This window comes from Rhipicephalus microplus, chromosome 2 (assembly GCF_043290135.1).
Source record: "Rhipicephalus microplus isolate Deutch F79 chromosome 2, USDA_Rmic, whole genome shotgun sequence".
NCBI lineage: Eukaryota > Metazoa > Arthropoda > Arachnida > Ixodida > Ixodidae > Rhipicephalus > Rhipicephalus microplus.
In genome coordinates, this window is record NC_134701.1 from 11,716,051 (window position 1) to 11,741,607 (window position 25,557).

The 25,557-nt window shown below is 41.9% G+C and overlaps 1 protein-coding gene across 1 annotated transcript in view; it reads right to left on the bottom strand.

Moving 5' to 3' along the window:
- Window positions 1–25,211, bottom strand: part of LOC119169949 (CRISP/Allergen/PR-1-like) — a 378,447-nt gene extending 353,236 nt beyond the window's left edge. The window contains exons 1-2 of the mRNA XM_075882862.1: window positions 25,161–25,211; window positions 24,966–25,031 (exon numbers count right to left, since the gene is read on the bottom strand). Of these exons, the coding sequence (XP_075738977.1) occupies window positions 24,966–25,031; window positions 25,161–25,211 (117 nt within the window). The remainder of the gene's footprint in view (window positions 1–24,965; window positions 25,032–25,160) is intronic.
- Between the last annotated feature and the right edge of the window lie 346 nt (window positions 25,212–25,557).

Consider the following 25,557-nt stretch of genomic DNA (forward strand, 5'->3'; position numbering starts at 1 on the left):
TACCTTGAGTGTTCATGACATTAAAATTGAACGTATCCACCGACTGCGGAAGCCGAATCCAAGCAAGGACCGTCCGGTAATTTTCAAGTTGGTGGACGGGAGAGACAAGCCGAGAATACTGAAAAATTGTAGGAAACCTAAAGGTACCAACTATAGTATTTCCGAGGATTTTTCCCCTCGAATTCAGCCAATTCGGAAAAAACTGTGGGAAGTTACGAAGGAAAATAGAGAGAGAGGTGAAAAGGTTGCTCTTTTGTTTTAAAAATAAAAATCAACACAAAACTGTTCAGATTGGATGAAGGAACCAACATGATGGTTCCATTACACTCGGAATGACTCTATTCTTCCCTGCGTAATGAACGGGCATCCCAAAAAAACGACACAACGCCACTGCCACCATGCGCCACCCAGAATACGTTTTCCATTATGAATATTGATGCAAGAAGCATTTTACCTAAATCTGCTGATTTGGAGGGCCTTCTTCTACCGTATAACCCTGACATGATGGTAATAACTGAGACGTGGCTTCACGATAACGTTTCTGATGAGGATATCGTGCCAAGGTCGCATGAGATTATTCGCCACGACCGGGGGGCAAGGGGCGGTGGCGTCGCAGTTGTGCTGAAGAAAAACATTGAGTACACAGTGATATCTCACAATACCAACGTATAAATGTTATGGATTTGTTCGCCTGTGCCAATACAGTGTTTTCGTTGGTGCGATTTTGACCGCCGGATGCAGATCTTTCAATTCTAGAAAAACTGCATGATTTCATGTATGAGCACTGTAAAAGCAATGCTAATGTCATCTTGTGCGGTGTTCTCAACCTTCCAAAAATTAACTGGGACCTACTGTGTGTTCCGTCATCATGTCAGCATTCCGAGTTGATGCTTGATATTGCTTTCTCGTTTCGTCTAAAGCAGCTTGTGGATCAGCCTACGCGTGTATTAGCTACTTCTAGCACAGTTCTTGATCTTTTTTTCGTTTCGGAAAATATTAGTGCTGTAGGCTCTGACATGTCGTATTTGCCTGGGCTATCCGATCACGACATCTTCCTTTTTGCTGGTCGTATGCGAGTCTCGAGGATAAAGGGCGAAAACGTCACTAAAAAATTCTCTGATTTTAACTGTGCTCAAGATGAGAGTGTACTAGACCTTCTGAAAGAAGATTTTGATATTTTTCAGCATATTTATGCTACTGGAAATTCTACTGTCCAAGATTTGTGGAGTCATTTAAAGGCTGTTGTTAATAAATGCATTAGCAATTATGTCCCTACTAAACAAAAAAAGCGTAGTCGGCGGAATTCCTGGGTCACTCGCGAAATATTACAGTTGAAACGCCGTGTCAAGCGAGTACATCACTCGGCTGGGAACAGAGGGGCGGTGTCCCTACAGTTACTCCGAGATGAATTGCGCACAAAGATAAAGCTATCCAAGTTCCATTTCGTCAACGTCAAAACGCATCATTTTTTGGCAAATGACCCAAGAAAGTTCTGGTTGCACCTAACGAATAAGAATGAGGCTATTAACAAAATGAAACTTGATGACACTATCACCGATGACAGTAACTGTATAGCCAATACATTTAATGACTACTTTTAGTCTGCGTTTTCTCGCGCCACCGCTCAGCCCTCGTCATATCTGAAAACTAGTTATGCTATCCCGGATATAGAAATCAACGAAAGCAGCATTTTTTGGCGCTACTCGAATTAGACACTAAAACATCTCTCGGCCCAGATGGCATACCAAATGAATGAATGAATGAATGAATGAATGAATGAATGAATGAATGATCTTTATTGCACTCATATCTTATACAAAATAAGCACAAACTGTATGGTCCCATAGCCAAAAGCTAGTGCGGTTCTCATTGAAAGTATATATATATATATATATATATATATATATATATATATATATATATATATATATATATTCAGCAGGAAGTTCAAGGGGTCTGGTACGTATAAAGAACACAAGCGAGTACACGTACGAAAGAGCAATACTTTTATGCCAACGTTTCAGCCGTGGCACGGCCTTCGTCAGGAAATAAAGAGTAGACAAGCAGATGCCCCTTTTAAGGGCCGTTGAAATCACACAATTGATCAGAATAGTGATTAGAAAGTGCGAAAGCAATACCAAAACAACATTGTCAGTATAATTTGATACGAGTATTGAGCAACAATATCGCTGTGGATAACTCAAGATATGAGCGCATAGCTTCAGCGTAGGGCAAATTTTTATGCGTAGGGCAAATTTTTAAAGCAATAAAGCACTTCATAAGCCAAGCGAATATCATGAGCACATGTCACGCACACTGTAAGATACCCGAGGGACAGTAAACAAAATTCAACTGGTAACTGAAGCGTCAAGTTTGATGCCAAACTACTGCATGCGCACATATAATAAATGGAAGCACACACAAAAAATATATATAATCAAACAAATGAGAGAAGAAACGATGGCATGGGTTGGGGGGCATTTAACGCATTCCTGTGATGGACAATGCTACATAGAAAGGAAAGTAACGCGTCCAACGCTTTCGTTGATGCCTGAGTGCAAAGTGTTGAACTTGTTAATGAGATAGGACTCGCGAACTTCTCGGTCATGATGAGTTTTAAACCCGGATTGTAATATTGTGGCTTTGATGTTTTCGAAAGAGTGCCCTGGCATCTGGACATGTTTTGACAGTGGAAGATGAGGAAGGTTAGAAGCATGGGCTCTGTGGTTGTTAAAACGTAACCTGAATGATGTTTCGGTATGCCCAATGTATTGCATACGGCAAGTGGAGCACTCAAGCATGTAGATAACATTAGCGCTGTCGCAAGTGAAGTCTCCGTTGATTTTTAAGGAAAAGTTTGATGCGGTGCTAGTTGCGGTATGGGTACTTGACATGTGCGGGCAAACCTTGCAGCGGGGCTTATTGCAAGGATGGCAACCACTGTAGTTGGACCGATTAATTATCCGATGGCAACCACGATGGCAACCACTGTAGTTGGACCGATTAATTAATCGGTCCAACTACAGTGGTTGCCATCCTTGCAATAAGCCCCGCTGCAAGGTTTGCCCGCACATGTCAAGTACCCATACCGCAACTAGCACCGCATCAAACTTTTCCTTAAAAATCAACGGAGACTTCACTTGCGACAGCGCTAATGTTATCTACATGCTTGAGTGCTCCACTTGCCGTATGCAATACATTGGGCATACCGAAACATCATTCAGGTTACGTTTTAACAACCACAGAGCCCATGCTTCTAACCTTCCTCATCTTCCACTGTCAAAACATGTCCAGATGCCAGGGCACTCTTTCGAAAACATCAAAGCCACAATATTACAATCCGGGTTTAAAACTCATCATGACCGAGAAGTTCGCGAGTCCTATCTCATTAACAAGTTCAACACTTTGCACTCAGGCATCAACGAAAGCGTTGGACGCGTTACTTTCCTTTCTATGTAGCATTGTCCATCACAGGAATGCGTTAAATGCCCCCCAACCCATGCCATCGTTTCTTCTCTCATTTGTTTGATTATATATATTTTTTGTGTGTGCTTCCATTTATTATATGTGCGCATGCAGTAGTTTGGCATCAAACTTGACGCTTCAGTTACCAGTTGAATTTTGTTTACTGTCCCTCGGGTATCTTACAGTGTGCGTGACATGTGCTCATGATATTCGCTTGGCTTATGAAGTGCTTTATTGCTTTAAAAATTTGCCCTACGCATAAAAATTTGCCCTACGCTGAAGCTATGCGCTCATATCTTGAGTTATCCACAGCGATATTGTTGCTCAATACTCGTATCAAATTATACTGACAATGTTGTTTTGGTATTGCTTTCGCACTTTCTAATCACTATTCTGATCAATTGTGTGATTTCAACGGCCCTTAAAAGGGGCATCTGCTTGTCTACTCTTTATTTCCTGACGAAGGCCGTGCCACGGCTGAAACGTTGGCATAAAAGTATTGCTCTTTCGTACGTGTACTCGCTTGTGTTCTTTATATATATATATATATATATATATATATATATATATATATATATATATATATATATATGTATGTATATATATATATATATATGTGTGAAACTGTAATAGTTCTACTTAAAAATAAACAGAAGTAAACAATTCAAATTTGGTATACAAGAAGTAATGTTTATCTGCTAAGAACAGTCACATGAATTTGATTGAACATAGAAAAAGGCAAAGTACATAACTTGTAGTAAACACAAATATTTGGTGATTAGTGGCGTACAGAACTCAAGAATGATACTTGTAGTTGCAAGTATCAATAGTAGTTCTCTTATATGGCTTAATATAGAGAACAAGGGTATTGAAATATCTTTCAAAGACAACATCTTTCAAAGAAAACACTAAACACATAAAAGGCAATATTTATACATATAAAAAATTACAACCTAAAGTATCAGTCAACTCAAGCAGAGAAAATTGCTTCAAAGTAGTATTTTTTCAATGATCTGGAAACGTTCTGGGTATTCTTTATATAACGCGGTATGCCATTCCAAATTTTCACACCGGTATATTGTAGTAGACGTTTGCTATAGGCGTTTTTTATGGGGGGTATATTGAAGTTGTTAAAAGTTTGGTTCCTCGTTTGGCGTCGGGGAATACACAGTAATGAAATTGGGAATGTTTCATTGTTCCTAACGACACTGTTAATACATGTAGCTAATTTTAGTTCCCGCACAAAATCAAATGGTAAGATCTTTAACCTAGAAAAAAGTGGTTTGCTATGTTCGTAGTAAGGTGAGAAAGTAATCCTACGTATAGCCCGTTTTTGCAGCCGTCGTATTAGCTCAAGATAAGAGTCATACGTCGAACCCCAGGACTCTACACAGTGCAGAAGGTGGCAGTTAACTTAAGCAAAATACAAAGTGCGCAAAATTGTAGTGTCAAAAATTCACGTGCTTGCAAAAGGACGTAACCACTCGAAGCTAGCTTCGAGCGGACTGCTTCTATTTGACTCTGCCAACTTAAGCAGCTGTCTAGAACAACACCTAGGTAATTAACAGAATCAGTACATTCCAGGGAGCAATTATTGATGTAGGGTTGTATATCATGTGGAGTTGGATTAGTACGGGAGTGGAATAACATATATTTCGTTTTTTTGGCATTGATGGTAGGCTTGTTAGCTGGAAACCAATCGGCAAGCTTTGCTAGTTCAGTATTCATCCGTTCTTCTATGTCTGACAGATTTTTGCCGGTAATAATTAGGGCAGTGTCGTCAGCATACATAAGCATCTCGGCAGTTGTTAGTACTAGAGACAAGTCATTTATGTATAGTAAGTAAAGTAACGGACCTAATACGGAGCCTTGTGGCACACCTGTTTGAATGGACTGGAGAGAAGAAGTAATGTTACTGATAACTACCACCTGTTGTCGACCTTGAAGGTAACTCTGAAAAAAATTCGACATAGTGTTGCGAAAGCTGTATCTACGTAATTTGTAAAGTAGGATGTCATGGTCTACTGTGTAGAACGCTTTTCTGAGGTCCAGAAAAACCACTGCGGCGAATTTGTTATCTTGTAGGGCAGTATTTTAAACTTGGCTTAGTGTGAGCACTGCTGTACTTGTAGAGCGCATTGGCCGGAAGCCATGTTGTTGCGGACATAACACATGATATTTGTTCAAAAAAGAAAGCATACGTTTCGAAATTATTTTTTCAAAGATATTGTTAAGTACACTCAGTACAGAGATCGGGCGGTAGCAAGAAGGATCGGACCTATCTCCCTCTTTGTAAACAGGGGTGACTTTGGCTATCTTGAGTATTGATGGGTATTGACCGGCATATAATGAGTGGTTGAATAGGTTACATAATACATCTCCAATTAAATCAATGTTCTCTTTTTTAACGCGCGCTGGAACCTAGTCATGACCCGGCGCTTTGCTAATTACTAGTTTACTCACAATAAGCAGAATTTCTTTATTCTCTATGTTGTTTATAACGAAGCTATTTGGTAAGGACGTTGGTTCATACAGCGTTTTGTTAGGAATAGGCAGCATTTTGGCTAGCGAAGGACCAACATTTGTAAAATAAGTAATAAAGTCGTTGACAGTGTCCTCAGTGACATTGTCGGTAGCATTTTTTCAGCACGAGTATGCCCGATTGCTTTGTTTATTATTTGCCAAGTTTTGCGCGAGTTACCGGAGGCTTGCTCAATAAGCTTCGAATAATATTCTTTTTTACATTTACGTGACATGGCTACTGATTTGTTACGAGCAGTTTTATACTCATGTAGTAGATGAGCATTGTGCTTATCACGTTTCCACTTATGATACCAGTACTCTTTAGCCTTAAGCACCCCTAATAAACCTTGCGTCAAGGACAGATTGGTGTTTCATATGAGCGTCCACGAATCACTTTTTTCGAGGTATGTACGGCTTCCGTAATAACATTAATTAGATTAGAAAACTCCTGGTCTACCTCATCATGATAAAAGAGCGTAAGAAATAACGAACCTTTGAGTAATCAATTCTATAAGAAGTAACCTTCCTCTGATGATTTATTATAGGCCCTCCATCCACAGTGACAAAAGTTGGCATGTGATAAGTGACAGACTCATTAAGAACACCTGCTGTTATGTTGTTAGGAATATTTGTGAGGACATGGTCCAACATAGTTTTTGTTGTACTTGTTACTCGAGTAGGCGCCGTGATCAGATTGCGGAAATTATATGATTGTATAAGATAAGCGTAGTCCTTATCACAAGCACTAAAGGCATCAATGTTTATATCCCTAAGAATATTTATTTATTTATTCATAATACCCCTAAAGGCCCTCGTGAGAGGGTATTACATAGGGGGGGTTACATGAGCAAAATTACAAACAATAAACGTCAAAAACGAAAAAAAGGTCAAAAAATTCAAATTAAATACAGACTAAGTTTGAGATATATGTTATAACAAGAAATTGGTAAAGACAGCAAAAATAGGGAAAAGAATAGGCAACAAATCATTGAAATACAGATAAGTACACAGTGAACAACCTATGAAAATGCAAGAAAAAATAATCAATACACTTGATATAAAAATAAAAAAAATAAATCGTACACTCAAAAACGAATAAAAAATATACACTCACTCATCACACCTCAAATAAGCTGAATCAAGGTAAAAATACTACACGTGTGCTCTGCACGTTATAGAAAAGAGGGAAAAACAAGTAAAAGAGCAAAAGTTAGATGATGTCAGTATTGTGAATTAGTTCTTGAAATTTCGTGGCGTTTTTTTCTAAGGCAATGTGTGACGGTAGATTATTCCAATCGATTGTGGTACGCGGAATGAATGACTTGGAAAAAGCAGATGACTTACAGTTTAAGCGTTTAACTTTGTAGGGGTGATCGCGGCGAGGAAAAATAACGGTAGGTGGCTCGAAGAAATCGCTGTGAAGTGACGCGTGGCGATAAAGTTTATGGAAAAGTGATAGGCGTGCAAGTTTGCGACGATGGAATAGTTGGGGTAGTTCTGCTCGGCGTTTTAGTGCTGTGACGCTGGAATGACGTGAATAATCTGAAAATATGAAGCGAGCGGCACGATTTTGCAGTGATTCAATGTCGTTTATGATGTAAGCATGTTCGGGATCCCAAATGGCTGATGCATATTCTAATTTTGGACGTATTAGTGTAGTAAATGCAAGTTTGCGTATGTTAGGAGGAGCCTGTTTAAGGTTACGCTTGAGAAATCCGAAAGACCGGTTAGCAGCCGCCAGGGTGAGTTTTATATGGTAGTACCATGTCAGATCAGGTTGCAAATGAATTCCAAGATATTTATAAGTGGAGACGAGGTCAACAGTAGTATTATTCAACACGTAGGAGGTAGGAATCCGGGTTACGTGTTTACTGAAAGACGTAGACTTCGTTTTAGAGCAGTTTAGGGTCATTAGCCAAGATGAGCACCATTAATAGCATTTAGATCAGTTTGCAGATCAGGTAACCCTGGTACGACCATTCCTTGCCAGGGTAGACAGAATGCCCTCAGGTTTATCAAAAAAAACAGCTAGTATCGGCGTTTGGGGGCCGACACACCACACCAACAGCAACAGAGCATTCTATCTTTACAAAAAGTGATTCTATATATGGGAGGCTGCATGTGAATTCAGATAGTAAAGATAAGCGGAGTCCGTTCTTTACGAAAAAAGCAACGCCTCCACCACGAGAGTTAGATACACGTGGCTGAGATATCAATTTATAGCCAGGTATGGTAACAGTTTCATCCTTTCTCAGCCATGTTTCTGTAGCTGCTATTACGTCTTAATGTTTACCATGCCGCGAGATAGACGAGAGAAGAAGATTAAGATTTTTTCTTATACTGCGTGTATTACAGTGGAAAAGAGTTATATTTCCTTTCGGGTTTGATGTGTGAGACTCAGCCATAAAAAGAGGTTAATTTATTTTATTAAGGTCATCAATACATGACACATGTAGTACTCGGGAGTTCTCACTTTTACACATTATGTTCCTGTGCAGATACGCCGATACGCAATATGTTCCTGAGCAGATACGCCAAATGGTGCGCGAAGTATCTGAACATAATCTTTAAAGAAAGTATTCGGACAGCGGAAATATCTTTAGAATGGAAAAATGGAAAGGTGGTGCCTATTTATAAGGCTGGTGACAAACAAAAAGTAATCAACTACAGACCAGTTTCGCTACTGTGCACTTGTAGCAAGGTTTTGGAACATTTCATATTTAAGCATGTCTGTTCTTTCTTAGAAGACAACAATTATTTTTTAAGTAGTCAGCATGGTTTTTGGCGCGGTTTGTCCACTACGACGCAACTTATTCACACTGTAAATGATTTAATGGTAATGCTTGACAAGGGCGGACAGACTGACATTGTTTTTCTTGATTTTGAAAAAGCCTTCGACCGTGTGTCACACCGACATTTAATGTTAAAGATCCGATGCCTTTTCGACAATCCTCGGATAGTACAGTGGCTCGACTCGTATCTTACAATGCGTAGGCAGTTTGTTCACATAGGCAATTCGGACTCAGAATTCGCATCTGTTCTTTCAGGCGTTCCTCAGGGTTCGGTGCTCGGCCCGTTACTGTTTTTAATCTATATTAATGATTTACGGATTACGTCACCAGTATGTTGCCGTTTATTTGCAGACGACTGCGTTGCATACATGCACATTCAGTCAGTGAAAGATCAACAAATACTAAACAACTTCTTAACAGCTGTTAGCAACTGGTGCTCAACATGGCAAATGCGCCTAAACGTTTCCAAGTGTGTTCAGATGATTGTTACACGCAAGAAGAAGCCGCTGGTTTGCACCTATAGTATTCATAATGTTCCATTAGCTTCAGTAGACCAATTTAAATAATTGGGTTTGCATATCAGTTCTACGCTAAGCTGGAGTGGTCATGTACAATTCATTGTTTCCAAGGCTTTGAGAAAACTTTACATGCTAAGAAATCGCATGATGCAATGCACTCCTAAAACTAAGCTTGTGGCCTACACGACATTAGTTAGACCGCTATTAGAATAAGCGGACGTAGTTTGAGACCCGCACACCAAATGTCACATCGATTGCATTGAACGCGTTAAAAAATTGCCCGCAGCTTCCCTCGGGGGAACACTGAGGAGGATGCGGAGCATATAATTGGTTAACGGGGTGTTAAAGTGTGACTTACTTGGGTCGATGGCTAAATTGGTTAACGTGGTTGTGAAATGGGGTGTTAAATTGCGACTTACTTGGGTCGATGGCTAAATTGGTTAACGTGGTTGTAGGAGGGGGTGTTAAATGAGTGAACACGTACACACGTATGCGAAAGGACGGCGCTGGTCGAAGGGACGTCGATCATTGTGTTTGTGGATTCGTTGGAATTCATTTCACCGCGACCTTGGACGTCGACGCGCCGTACAAACCAACCGACGAGCGGCAACTGAGCGAGCGAGCGCCGACCTTGAGTATATATACAGCGCTACGGCGCATGCACTGTCAGCTGTTGAATGTTCTCGAAGTAGAAGCGCGCGCGCGGCACAGATGGCGACGGCGCGACGGCGCATGCGCTGTCAGCTGTCGAATGTTCTCGAAGGAGAAGCGCGCGCGGCACATATGGTGGGCGACGGCGCGACGGCGCATGCGCGCGCGTCAGCTGTCGAATGTTCGAGAAGCGGTGCGGACGGCGCGGACGGCGCGGACGGCGCACTACAAGGCGCGAGTATAAGATGCTTCCGCATCTAAAAAGCGCTAAGATTCATCTTCAACTCTTACGGCAGGCACGTGTCCACTACTAACCTTAGACATTTAAGCGAACTTCCAACGCTAGAATCACGCAGAAAACTGCATCGACTGAAAATGCTTTACAATATTGGAAATGGTAACATTAGAATGGGCTTCACTGATTACATGCAGTATAACAGCGCAAGGCCAACAAGATGGAAGCACAGTACGACGATTGTAAGGCCACGAGTTAAAACGAAGGTGTATCAATTTTCGTTTTTTCCTCGAACGATAGCAGAATGGAACGAGCTTCCATGTGACATAGTCGGCCTATCATCAGTTCATGCGTTCACAAATGCCGTGCAAGATTGTCTGCGATGTTATGCGCAGTTCTTGTCATTCTTTCTCTTTTACAACTTGAAATGCATGCGGGTAACCATTTATTTCGCGGTATTCTTCTGATGACGTAAGCTGTCCTTTGGTTCACATGCTTATTTGTTTCGTTGGCCGTTCCACTCACGTTCTGAAATGTTGTATGCGTCTTTCGGGTGTTCAATCACTCGATCCGTACGTGTTATTGCTCCTGTGTCCTACCTCAGTGTATTATTGCGAATGCTGTTGGGCTTGTTTTTTATGTTCGCGTCTTGAGTTCACATTCGGCCGCATGTGTTGTTATCATTAGACATATGTGAATTTGTTCTATTTTTCTTTCTTTTTTTTATTTCGGTTGTCGACTGAAACGATGCAATGTGTAACATTGTAATGTGATGTACCCACTCCTGCCATGGCTCCCAAAAGGCAGCCAGCAGTATCTGATAAATAAAAAAGGTTCGAGTAGTGTTTGACGCCGCATCACATTCCCGAAAAGGCATGTCTTTAAACGAGAACCTAGAGGCTCGACCCAATTTGAATGAGGACATGCTATCGCTGCTCCTTAATTTCCGAAAAGAAAAGGTGGCATTAGTTGGAGATGTTGAAAAGGCATTTCTACAAATCTCTATACGCGAAGAGGATAGAGATGCAATGAGATTTCTGTGGTGGAAGCATGACGCTGAAGGAAGGTTAATGAATGAAGTGCAAACATGGCGCATGACAAGAGTAACGTTCGGAACAACACCAAGCACGTTTACACTGGCAGCTACAATTAAACACCATTTGAAACAAGTGGAAGACCGGTTTCTTGATACGACAAGGACACTGCAGAAAGCGAACTACGTGGATGATGTCATTCTGGGAGCAGCAACGCTTGATGCAGCTGTCAAGTTGTACAAAGAGGAAAAGCAAGTGTTCAGAGAGGCAACGATGAATTTAAGAAAATGGACATCCAATGAAGAGCGAATAAACAAAATAACAAATGAAAGCAAAAGGGACGATTCTCACGTGGATATTCAATCTAGAGGATTTACAATGCTTCTCGGCTTGATATGGAAACACTCAAAGGACATGATTTACTTCCCTGTAGAAAAGTGGAATTTATTAACAGATACAACGTACTTGACAAAAATGGCCATGTTACAAACCACAGCGAAGATATTTGACCCGCTCGGTTTGTTATCGCCATTCACAGTACGCGCGAAAATAGGACTGCAGAGACTGTGGAAAACGAACGTCACGTGGGACGACCGGCTCTCTAAAGATTAATGCGACAATTGGAAGAACCTTATGTCTGAAGCGGAGGACTTTCCAGTTCTAGAAATCCCCCAATGCTACGCAAGCAAGACACAAGCATACAAGCTGCATGTATTTGCCGACGCGAGCCCATTAGCATACGGAGCGGCAGCATACTTGACAGCAGTATACCACGATGGAAGCAAAGAATCAAGGCTGGTAACAGCAAAAAGCCACGTAGCTCCAATTAAAGAGCTGACATTGGCACGACTGGAACTGATGGCAGCGATGGTAGCATCAAAATTATGCGACTACATCAAAGGTCACTTCAACGAAAGATTTCAGGAAATAGACTGTTGGACGGACTGGATGATTGTGCTTCACTTGATCAAGGGAACAAGCAAAAGAGATTCGTTTGTTGCCAACAGAATCGCAGAAATTAGAGAAAAAACACTTCAGGCAAGCTGGTCATTCGTTCAAAGTGACGACAGCCCTGCTGACCTACTTACACGATGAATAAGCGCAAAAGCATTGATAACGTCCAAGTTATGGTGGAACGGTCCCGAATGGATAACATCACTGGAAAAGAACTTAGTAAGCATAATTGGCACGAATACAGACGTGGAAGACCAGCATAAAACACAATGTCACCAATGCATGGGAAGAGCCGAAATTGAGCCAGTCTTGGAAATCGAAAGGTATTCATCATGCTGACGGCTTATAAGAGTCACAGCATGGCTGTTCAGATTTATAGACAACACAAGAAAGGAAAATCACAAAGGGCCGTTGACAGGAAAAGAAATAACAAATGCAGAGAAATACAGGATAAGACAGACCCAAATATCACTGAGACGAACAAAAGGTGAGGCATATTCAAACGCTCAATCATTTGAAATTAATGGACATGAAGTCTACCTTGATGACGATGGAACCATCAGACAGAAGGGACGATTGCAGTGCAGCCAAAAATTCAAAAAGCACGTTATAGTAATTCCAAAGGATGAGCATTTCACAGAACTGACAATACGTCACCTGTATAAAATGGTATTACACGGAGGAGTTCAAGTTACGCTAGCACAACTTCGAACTAAGTTCTGGATATTGCAGGGTGGACAAGCAGTGAAAAGAGTTCTGAAGAGATGCATCGTCTGCAAGAGACATAACTCCAGACCGGCGACTCAAGACATACCTCCACTTCCGGCAGACAGAGTCACTGAAGCAGAGCCATTCAAAGTTACGGGAGTTGACTTCACAGGACCTCTTTACGCAAAGGACAAGTACCAGATTGTGAAGCAATATGTACTGATATTCACCTGTGCGATAACGAGACGAGTACACTTGGAAGTTACCAACGATTTGTCATCGTCAAGTTTTCTACAAGCATTTTGACGATTTACAGCTCGACGGGGAATGCCAGCAGTAATCTACTCGGACAACGCCAAAGCATTTATAAAAGCTGGAAAGGAAATCAACAGAGTGCTCGAAACAATTAAAAACGAGGTCCTAAAGAATTACTGCAGTGGCCAACGAATTCAATGGAAAACGATAGCCGAGTGCGCGCCATGGTAGGGAGGATTTTACGCGCGCCTCATAGGAAGCTTGAAGACGTCGATGCGAAAAATATTATCGAAAAGCACAGCTTCGGTAGAGGAGCAACGCACTATTGTAGCAGAAGTTGAAGGAACACTCAACAATCGACCATTTACTTACTTATATGGTGAACCTGACGAGCCAATGCCACTAACGCCGGCAGACATCATAGGTGGACGGTGACAGCTTCAAGACGTGAAAACAAGACTGTACAACGGTGACATTGAAGACGCATGGCGAAGCAGATGCAAACTCGTGCGCGCTTGGTGGAAAAGATGGCATCAAGAATACATCAAGGAAATAGGAGCTACGATCAAAGCCAAGACGCGGCAAGCAAAACCACTCTCACAGGGTGACATCTTGTTGGTTGAGGACAAGGCTCCAAGAACATTTTGGAAAATGTGCTGGATTGAGAAACTCTACCATGGGCGAGACGGAATAACAAGAGCTTGTCTCCTTCGCACAGGCAAAAAAGAGCTTCTAAGAAGATCGGTGAACCACATATACCCTATGGAAGGTTGTTTCAAATAGCCCGCGAGAGCTTATCACATTTCAACTTGGGCGGGTGCGAGCCAATAAAATATCATCATCAAACGCTGGAAAAAGCAGAAAGAAAACTGCTGCTTGAGCGAGTGCGTGCTACTTCGCTTTTTCTAATAAAGAGTATTTGTTCGAAGCAGTCCCTGGTCTTGATCGTCTTAATACTAAAGGACCAGGAAGGCAATGTAACTACCATAATGAATAAGATAGTAAAATTAGTGTAGGAGTTTCACAGAGATCTGTACAGTAGCCAGCACAACCATGACCTTACTATAAGAACTAGCAGTAACGCAGATGACGCCCCACCAGTAATAATAAAAGAAGTCAGAAAAGCTTTGGAGAGTATGCAAATAAACAAAGCTGTCGGTAAGGATTAGGTAAGGATTAGGCTCTTGTCTGTTGTTCATTGCAATATTCGAAGTGCGCGAAGAAACTTAGACCAATTCTGCGCTCATTTGTCGCGTCATTCATTTGTATACGACGTTATCGCTCTTACTGAAACCTGGTTGAAAGATGGAGAATCTGCGCATGTTCCAGGATACACATTATTATCGCTACCTAGGAAGAGCAGTTCGCGAGGTGGGGGCGTTGCTCTGTTCCTTAAAAAAAGCATCGATTACCAGTGCATGCCTAACCACTCTACTAGCCAACCTGAATGTGAAGCCTTGTTTGTGCATTTGAAATGTGGCGTTATACTCGGAGCTGTTTATCGTCCACCTAGCTCGTCTGTAGCAGCATTCATTTCTACTATGGAAACTGTCTTAGACCCTTTGATAGCCTACAACCGCCCACTGGTTATATGTGGTGATTTTAACGTCGATCTACTTAAAGATGAATACCCTGACTACGTATTGATGCTCCAGTCATATAATCTAATGAACGTTATCAATGCCCCAACACGAATAAGTGATAACTGTTCCTCACTTATTGATCATATTATTTGTGGAACTGATATGAGTGTTTTCGCCGGAGTGTATGACGTTACTATTGCTGATCACTGCCCCACTTTTCTGTTTGTGCCTAATGCTAATTTAGGACCTCCATGCCATAACTCAAAACGAGTTCAGCGGACAAACTACGCTGTAGTGCGCAAATTACTTGAGCGTACGGATTTTGAAGCCTTGTACCACAGTAATGTTCACACTGAATGGGAAAACTTTATTTGCCATATAATGGAGGCAATTAGCCAATCAACCCAAGAATACACAGGCCGAAGACACAAGGAAGCAATATGTCCTTGGGTGACGCGGGACATACTGAATGTTATAAAGAAAAAAGATACATACTTCACTAGATGGAAACAAAACAAAACAAATGAATACTATGAAAAGCAGTTTAAACACTTCAGAAACAAATCAGTCGGGATGTTAAGGAAAGCCAAGAAGCAGTATTACAGTGCTAAAATAGTCCAACAGAGCGGTGACATCAAGCAGGTATGGAAGCTAGTGCGTGAAGTTACGGGAATAGGCGAAAAAAAGCGCATTGCTCCGGATAATCCTACAACAAATACCGCTGATAACTTCAATAATTTTTTTACCAATGTTGGTAACAACTTTCCTGCTCAATCTCAAGCAGATCCTCTACATTCTTGCCAAAACAAAATATTTGAGGAAGACTTTCAGCTTGCAAGCGTAACCACTGAGGAAATTAGGTCAGAAATCCTAAAACTCCCATGCAATAAAGCTGTTGGTCATGATGGGATTACTACAAAACTACTGAAGGTAAATGTAGACCTTCTTTCGGAGCCTCTTTCCCGCATCATGAATAACTGCCTGCAAAATGGAACTTACCCAAATATCCTAAAGATAGCGAGAGTCGTACCTATTTACAAATCCGGGGATCGAGAAAATCCGAGCAGTTACCGTCCCATCTCGGTGCTCAGCATTGTTAACACGCTTTTTGAAAAGGTAATTAGGTCCCGTCTCTGTCGATTTCTAAGCTCAAACGACATAATCTGCCCTGAACAACATGGTTTGATCACAAATAGGTCAACGAGCACAGCTGTTTTTACACTAGCACAGTTCGTCAACTCAGTACTTCATGATAACGAAATTGCCGTCAGCGTTTTCTTGGATATAAAAAAAGCATTCGATACTGTTTCGCATTCCATTTTATTAAAGAAATTAGAATCTTATTATGGCTTCACCGAGAAGACACTTCGGTTATTTTCTAGTTATCTGGCAGATAGAAAACAATGCGTCGTGTTTGACCGTATATCTTCAGGATTTAGAAAAATAACATGTGGAATACCCCAGGGAACCGTGCTAGGTCCTATGTTGTTTTCACTATACATAAATGACCTACCATCTGCTCTTTCACGCAAAACCATAATGTACGCTGATGACACTGCATTGCTTTTTCGAGGTAACTCTCTGTGCACGCTAAAAGAAGAAATCACGGCAGAGTTGGCACAGATTTCCGCATGGTTCGCCCGCAACAAGCTCGCATTAAATGTAGCCAAAACTAAATATATCATATTTCATTCCAGAAGAAAAAACCTCGATTATAGTCAGCTGGACTTAGAAATTAACGACGCGCCCATTGAGCGCGTTTCCGCGTTTAAATACTTAGGGGTTCTAATAGATGAAAACCTGAATTGGAAAGATGAGGTTAATTACATATCCAAAAAGCTTGCTTTCGCATGCTTCACGCTCATTAAAGCCAAATGTTACTTTCCATATAACGTGCTACGATCATTATACTTCTCTATATTTCACTCTCAACTCAGTTATTGTAGCGAAATATGGGGCTTTACTTATCTAACGTATATAGCACCGATCATACGATTGCAAAAACGCGCCTTAAGAATTATTACGGCATCGTCCTCTTGTTGCCCAAGCTCAGATTTGTTTTCATCTACTCAGATACTGCCTTTCACGTCTCAGCGAAATTATAAAACCGCGGTGTTGATAAATTCTATCATTAACACCAATTTTCCACTACCTGTGAGTGCGTTTTCTACAACGACCCGTAACACAAGGCATGCAGGCAACGGCTACTTCAACCTCCCTACTTGTAGGAATGTATATGGCGAACGGTTAATACAATTCACTGGTGCTAAAATCTGGAACACAATTCCACTTGAAATTAAACTTGCCCGCAACTTTAAATTCACTTGTAAAATGCATTTTGTAAGTTTTTCATGTTCTTAACCAAAGTTAAGCTCACGTCCACACTTTTTTACGACTCATCTGGCATAGTTCTTTTTCTTTCCTTCTTTTTGTTTCTAGTTCTGAAGTGAGTTCGATTGTATTGATTCTTCAACGCAGTTAATTTTGTGCACAAATTGTGCTAAATATTTTGTGGTATCACTATCTTCTGTATTGTTACAATGTATGCCTTTAGTTCTTTATCACTTGTGTATTAAAAGTATTTGCAGCAATTTAGCATTTATTGTCATGTGTATTTAATTCGATAAAATATACCTTAAAAGCTACCCTGTCATTGAATTTGTGTATAGATTCATAATCATATTAACTGCACCTCTGCTCCTGACATGTAATAAAATAATCATGTAATAGATTGGACCACTGACTAGCCACACAGGCTAATGGTCCAAATACTTTTGTAACCATGTTTTTGTATTACGTTGATTGAATAAACACTGATGATGATGATGATTATGATGATGATATTATAAAAAAAAACATTAGATCTGCTGAAAGTTGGAGGACAGATTGTGTTAGAAAAACTAGCGACCCTTTTTACAAGGTGTCTCCAGACGGGAAGAGTACCAGAATCTTGGAAGAATGCTAACATATCATCCTAATACACAAGAAAGGAGATGACAAGGACTTGAAGAATTTGAGGCCGATCAGCTTGCTCTCCGTAGTATACAAGCTATTCACAAAGGTAATTGCTAACAGAATAAAGACAACATTAGAATGCAATCAACCTGCTAACATAATTAAGACAATATTAAAATTCAATCAACCAAAGAGACAAGCAGGATTTCGATCAGGCTACTTAAAAATCGAGCACAATCACACTATCAATCAGGTAATAGAGAAATGCTCAGAATATAGCCAACCACTATTCATAGCCTTGTTAGATTACGGGAAGGCATTTGATTCAGTGGAAATATCAGCAATCATGCAGACACTGCGTAATCAGGGCGTCGACGAAGCATATATAAACAGTCTGGAAGAAATCTACAGGGCATCAGCAGCTACCATACTGCTTTATAAAGAAACAACAGAATACCGATCAAGAAGGGTGTAAGGCAGGGGGATACAATTTCCCCAAGGCGATTTACCGTGTGCTTATAGGAGGTTTTCAGGGGCCTATAATGAAAAGAGTGAGGAATAAATGTTGATAGAGAGTACCTTAGTAACCTGTGCTTCGCTGGTGACACTGGATTGGCGAGTATCTCAGGGGATGACATGCAACTCATGATTACTCAATTAGACAAAGAAAGGCGAAAGGCAGGTCCTAAAATTAATCTGCAGAAAACGAAAATAATATACAACACCCTCGGAAGATAACAGCGCTTCAAGATAGGTAATAGTGCACTTGAAGTTGTGAAAGACTATGTTTACTTAGGGCAAGTAAAAACCGCGGAGCCAAACCACGAGACTGAAGCTACTAGAATAATAAGAATGGGATGGAACACACTTGGCAAGCACTCTCAAATCATGACAAATAGATTGCCACTATCCCTCAAGAGGAAGGTATATAACAGCTGCATCTTGCCGGTACTTAGCTGCGGATCAGAAACCTGAAAACTTACAACGAGGGGTTCAGCTTAAATTGAGGACGACACAGCGAGCAATGGAAAAGAAAATGGTAGGTGTAACCTCAAGAGACAAGAAGAGAGCAGAGTGGATTAGGGAACAAACCGGGGTTAAGGATATCATTGTTGAAATCAAGAAGAGAAAATGAACATACGTAGATAGGATAACCACTGGTCATTAGGGGTAACTAACTGTATTCCTAGAGAAGGTAAGCTGGCTAGGGGAGAGAGAAGGTAAGGTGGGCAGATCAGGCATAAATTGTCAGCAGCAAGCACAGGACCGAGTTGACTGGCGGAACATGGCAGAGGCATTTGTCTTGCAGTGGACGTAGTCAGGATTATATATATATATATATATATATATATATATATACATATATATATATATATATATATATATATATATATATATATATATATATATATATATATATATATATATATATATATATATATGAATATGGGATATGGCACGACGGGAGCGTTGTCAACAAGGATAAATATCTTTATTTCCCCAACAGTTTCGGGAGGGGTACTCCCTTCGTCAGGGGATGAGTTATACTAACATAGATGTTCAAACTTCGTTACTCCCGCATCCCTCTCGCCTTGAAAGACGTTTGCGAGAGTGAGAGAGAACTAAACAACAAACAAACAAATACTGTGAACACTGAGCACGAAACCAGGCTGTGCACATCCAAATATCGGTGTAAGTCCACATCCGGTTCTCATCCTGTGCTTGCAAGTTTTCGGCGTGTGTCGGGCCACCCAAGATTGTGGCGGCGGTGGCGGGACTGGTCCGCGACGGCGTGCGTAACTTAGAAGTGTGGCAGCTTGGGCTAGTTGGTATGGCATGACGATAGTTATAGCACGAGAACAAAACAATGACACAGAGACAAGAATTGCACGAAGGGTACGAGCGCTAACTTCCAACTGATTTTATTGCGCAGAGCGCGACAATATATAGAGGTGACAGTAACAATGTGACAAAAACCATATGGCACAAAGAGCAAAACATGAGTAAGAGAAAAACAAAAAATAAAAGCACAGAAAAAGGCAAAGAAAAGTCTATAAGGAAACGAAACATTAAAGTAAATATAACTACTCGCGCGCACCAAAACCTTCGAGCAACCTTAGTTTCTTCTCAGACAGAGACACGGAGGGCTTGCTAATGCAAGACACCTGTTCGCGTGCCATCTGCGTGGCCTCGAGAATGACACGGGTGTGCTCATCTTTGTGCTTGTACAGCGTCGCTGTGTCCTTGGAAAGCACACACAGTTGCACTCAGTGCAGTGCTGAGCAAGAAAACCATGTTTCCCGTTTCTAACATTGTTAGCGTGTTCTCTCAGTCGATCGTTAAGACACCTTCCGGTCGTTTCGACATAACAAGCACCGCATGAAAGGGGGGTCCTATAGACAACTTCCCGGGAGCATGCCGCATACCTGTTTCTATGCGGAACTCTGCATTAGGTTGATGACTGCGTTTTCACGGGGTTTGAATTTTGGTGAGGCTGATTAAATTGAACGGCACCGAGAACAGGACACGAACTCATTTTCCGATTTTCTTGAGCTTGTGTGATATCTGGTGTTTCTATGGAATCACGGCTATCCTTTCACGCTCTGTATTCCTGTTACTCGGTTTCAGTCGCTGCCTCTGCTCTGCCTTATTAGTCCGCAGGATAGCCTCAGCAACGGAAGCGTTAAACGCCTCGGGGAAACCCGAAGCCTTAAGCCGGGAAACTTGAGCTTTGAAGCTCGCAGAGATGTGGGCGCACGACCTACTTAAGGCCGACGTATGTAACTGCGCGGTAGTAAACACGGACGACAAGAAGATACAAGGACAAGCGCAGACTATCAACTGAAGGTTTATTTTTCACAAACCACATATATATGACTGAAACAGAAACAGAAAACACGAAAATCAACAAAAACTGATGACTTAGCACTTAACAATCGACAAAACGTGAACGTTTGACAAAAGCAGATTCAAGGACCATGTGCGCCACTTGCCAGATACCGTAGCTCTTTATCTAAAAGAGCTAACGACGGTTTGCTGACGCAGTGTTCTGGTTCCCGTGCCATTTTTTCCGCTTCGACGATCATACGGGTATGATCGTCTTTGTGCCTGAACATTACGACCGTGCTTTCGAACTGCGCAAGGCAGCCACACCTACTGATGTGCTGAGCTAAAAAACCCTCATTGCCAGTGCGCACATTGCGTGCGTGCTCGCGCAGGCGCTCATTTAGGCATCTCCCAGTCTGCCCGATGTAACACGCACCACAAGATAGCGGAATTCTATATACTACATTCATGTCACATCTGACAAACTGGGTTTTATGCCTGACAATGCAAGCTTGTTTGGGCCTATTGTTTACACATGTCATTTTGGCTAGCTGAGAGAGCTTGTAAGGTGCCGAAAAAACGACCTTTACGCCCATGCGCTGACCGAGCTTTTTTATCTTGTGAGATAGCTGGTGCTTGTAAGGGATTACCGCGACTTTGTCACGTTTGCTTTTGTCTCTGTCATTAGTGCTCTCTCTGCTTCTGGGCTTTTTCTTCTTTTTTATTGTTTCTGCCACAGAAATGAGAAGCGAATCCGGGTAGCCAGCTTCTTTCAGACGCTCAACTTGATTTTGGAAGCTTGTTTCCATCATATGGAAACATGATCTGTCCAGGGCATTAGTGAAGCAGGTGTTCACTATGCCTCTCTTAACCAATTTGCTATGCGCTGATTTAAAAGGCAAAAGCGGTTTCATAGCGCGAGGCTCATACATCCAGCATGCGTGATTCACGCTGAACAAAAGTCTCATGTCTAGGAAGCGAATCGAGTTGTTCACTGGGAGTTCATGGGTCAGTACGAGTGGACTCAAGCAGTCACTAAAAACTTCAATTACATCAGATGACAACCCCATTACTCTAGCAGACTCACACTTAAAAACCACCAGGTAGTCGTCGACGAACCTGAAAATTCTCACAACTTCCTGGCAACTCAGCCGCTCTTTCAAGTTCCTGTCGAACTTCGCAAGCAACAAATCACTCAGAATCGGTGCAATCGAAGATCCTATTGAAACGCCATTATTTTGATAAACATCACCGTTCCATTCTACAAAGGTAGAGGTCAGATAGGTAGCTAGCAGGTCAAGAAAACTGCTAACACTGACACCAGCTGCATTCTGGAACGTTACGTGGCCCATTATATCAACACATTCTTCTATGCATGAATACAAAGCGTCACGAGGGAGAGAATAATATAAATCTTTGATATCTATGGAAAAAGCACTCAAAGTGTAGTTAGAATACTCTTTGAAGAATTCAGTGACCTCCCTTGAATTCCTGACTAGAAAGGGATCATTAATCTCTAAAAGTTTCAACTTTTTCTGCAAAAACATCCCTAAGGCGTTTTGCCAAGAACCCTTCTCTGTAACAATGACACGAAATGGCACGTCGGCTTTGTGTGTCTTTGCCGAAAAAAACATCTCTAGGGCCAACTTCTCACTTTTTTCTATCTTTTTTGCTATTTCAGACAGGTTAAGCTGCGTGCACAGTTTTTTCGCCTTAGATTTGACTTTAACCAGGTCAATACCACTGCACTTTTGGAAGACGGATGTGACCGCACTTACAGCTTTCTTCAGGTACAAGTCTTTGTTGAGGACCGCGAAGCCTCCCTCCTTGTCCGAAGGCACCACGCACAGTTCGTTGTCTCGTAGATGTGAAATTGTCCTGCTTAAAGGAAGACTACTTGCGCACGGCTTAACTTGCTGCAGCACATCAACTCCTTCAGACACGCACCTGTTACAGTCTTCTTGTGGAGCAAGGCTTGAAACACGTCTCACTATGGCCAGAAGATCCGGTGCGGTGTACTTCTTGTCTACGGCATACTTGGGGCCTAAGCTCAACGTCCGCCGCACGAAGTCTGGAAGAACTACGTCACCACACGTGTGCACAACACCTTTGAAGCGCTGCTTCGCCGCGATTCCAGAGCGTAGCCTCCTGAGTTCACCTGCCCACAGTGTGTCTGTGGTATGCTCGATGCATGCTGTGAACTCTTTCATTCTTCGTCTTTTGATACTGGGACTGACCTCCTGTTGAAGCTGAAGTTGCAGGGCTTCTCTATACAGGCGGGCCTGTCTATTCCACTCTGATCTGAGAATCTTACAAATCCGGAGACCATGGCTGCTGGAGGGGTTGACGCCACCGAATAATCCTTTCACGTCTGAAGGCAGCTGCTTCTGTCGAATGTGAAACGCGAAAGCACGGGCACGGCAGGTAGCCAGTGCGACGAGGGTGATGAGTATAGACGGAAGAAGGGTTAGGGACGAAACACTGCCCGAAGAACTAGAAATGTAACTAATCAAGGTGGACGATTGGGCGAGTTGGTGATTCATGATCGACGTATGTAACTGCGCGGTAGTAAACACGGACGACAAGAAGATACAAGGACAAGCGCAGACTATCAACTGAAGGTTTATTTTTCACAAACCACATATATATGACTGAAACAGAAACAGAAAACACGAAAATCAACAAAAACTGATGACTTAGCACTTAACAATCGACAAAACGTGAACGTTTGACAAAAGCAGATTCAAGGACCATGTGCGCCACTTGCCAGATACCGTAGCTCTTTATCTAAAAGAGCTAACGACGGTTTGCTGACGCAGTGTTCTGGTTCCCGTGCCATTTATCTTGTGGTGCGTGTTACATCGGGCAGACTGGGAGATGCCTAAATGAGCGCCTGCGCGAGCACGCACGCAATGTGCGCACTGGCAATGAGGGTTTTTTAGCTCAGCACATCAGTAGGTGTGGCTGCCTTGCGCAGTTCGAAAGCACGGTCGTAATGTTCAGGCACAAAGACGATCATACCCGTATGATCGTCGAAGCGGAAAAAATGGCACGGGAACCAGAACACTGCGTCAGCAAACCGTCGTTAGCTCTTTTAGATAAAGAGCTACGGTATCTGGCAAGTGGCGCACATGGTCCTTGAATCTGCTTTTGTCAAACGTTCACGTTTTGTCGATTGTTAAGTGCTAAGTCATCAGTTTTTGTTGATTTTCGTGTTTTCTGTTTCTGTTTCAGTCATATATATGTGGTTTGTGAAAAATAAACCTTCAGTTGATAGTCTGCGCTTGTCCTTGTATCTTCTTGTCGTCCGTGTTTACTACCGCGCAGTTACATACGTCGATCATGAATCACCAACTCGCCCAATCGTCCACCTTGACTACTTAAGGCATTCTCAAGACAGGTTCATGCTATGCCTCGTTTAACTAACTTGCTGTGAGCGGAAGAAAAAGGAAGTAAAGGTTTCTACGCACGTGGTTCATAACGCCAACAGATGTGCTGTGAGCTAACGAGCAGTTTTAAATCCAAAAAGTCGTAACTTGTTATTCTCGGGCATTTCATGTGTAAACACAAGAGGCTTTCAACAATCTTCAAACACACCTATCGTTTGCGTTGCAATCGAGTGGAACATAGAAGGGTTACAATTTAGAAGAACCAAGAAATCATCCACGTATCTGAATCCTTTGACGACATGCGAGCTTTCTAACTTTTTCTGCAGTTTTTTGCCCATTTTCGCCAATAGAAGATCACTGAGTACAGGTGCTGATAATGAGCCGATTGAAACACCCTTTTTCTCCAAACAAATGCAATCTTTTCATTGAACGAAAGTAGAGGTAAGGTACAGCAAAAGCAGGTCAAGAAAATGTCGCGCACTGATGCCAGTTTTTATTTGGAAGTTCAATTTCCCGAAGATTTCTATGTTATCCCTTATACATTTTAATAACTTATCGTGAGGCAGGGAGTAGTATAGGTCCTTTATGTCAATTGAAAAACCGAAAACATTAGATAAATTTGACTGTTTAAAAAATTCTATCAGTGCCTGCGAGTTTTCAATCAGGAATGGGTGATCAATCTTTAGACACTTTAGATGGGTCTGAATAAACAAGCTGAGTTGCTTTTGCCACGTACCACTTTCTGTCAAAATGACACGGAAGGGCATGTCGACTTTATGTGTTTTAGCAGAAAAAGCATGCCGAGCCCATTTTTGTCACTTTTGCTAATATTCTGTGCTAACTGTTTCAATTCTAGTTTACGACACATTTCCTTGGCTGGCGTATTTACTCTATCTAAACGAATGTCTGTACAACAGTTGAAAACACAGCCAATAGCAGTGACCCCCATTTCTAGGTACAAGCAGATAGGAATAACGGTGAAATCACCCTCCTTATTTGACAGTACGACACAAAGTTCACTGTCTCTCAGAAACTTGGTCATTTTCCGCACCGGAAGGCTGGTGCTGGTAGGCTTACCCCGTAGGAGCATGTCGACGCCTTCTGAAATGCATCTGTCCGAATCTGCTGGTGTGGTGCGGCCAGCTACAGAGCACCCCGTTGAAAGAAGCTCGGGTGCGAACCTCTCTCGGTCGACGGCGAACTTCGGACCTAGGACGAGGGTGTTGCGGACGTAGTCTGGGAGGACGACATCACTGCATCAGTGGACCACACCTGATTGCCGGGGCTTGGTTGGGCACTGCGCACGAAGGCTAGTGAGTTCATGCACAGCACCTCTACTCAGTGATATTCTATTGGCAAAAATGAACAAAAAACTGCATAAAAAGTTAGAAGGCTCGCATGTCATCAAAGGATTAAGATACGTGGATGATTTCTTGGTTCTTCTAAATTGTAACCTTTCCATGTTCCACTCGATTGCGACTCAAACGATCGGTGTGTTCGAAGATTGTTTAAAGCCTCTTGTGTTGACAGAATAAATGCTCGAGAATGACAAGCTACGCTTTTTGGATGTAAGACTGTTTTTAGCTAACAGCACATCTGTTGATGTTATGAAACACGTGCGCAAAAACGTTTGCTTCTTTTTTCTTTCACTCACTGCAAGTTAGTTAAG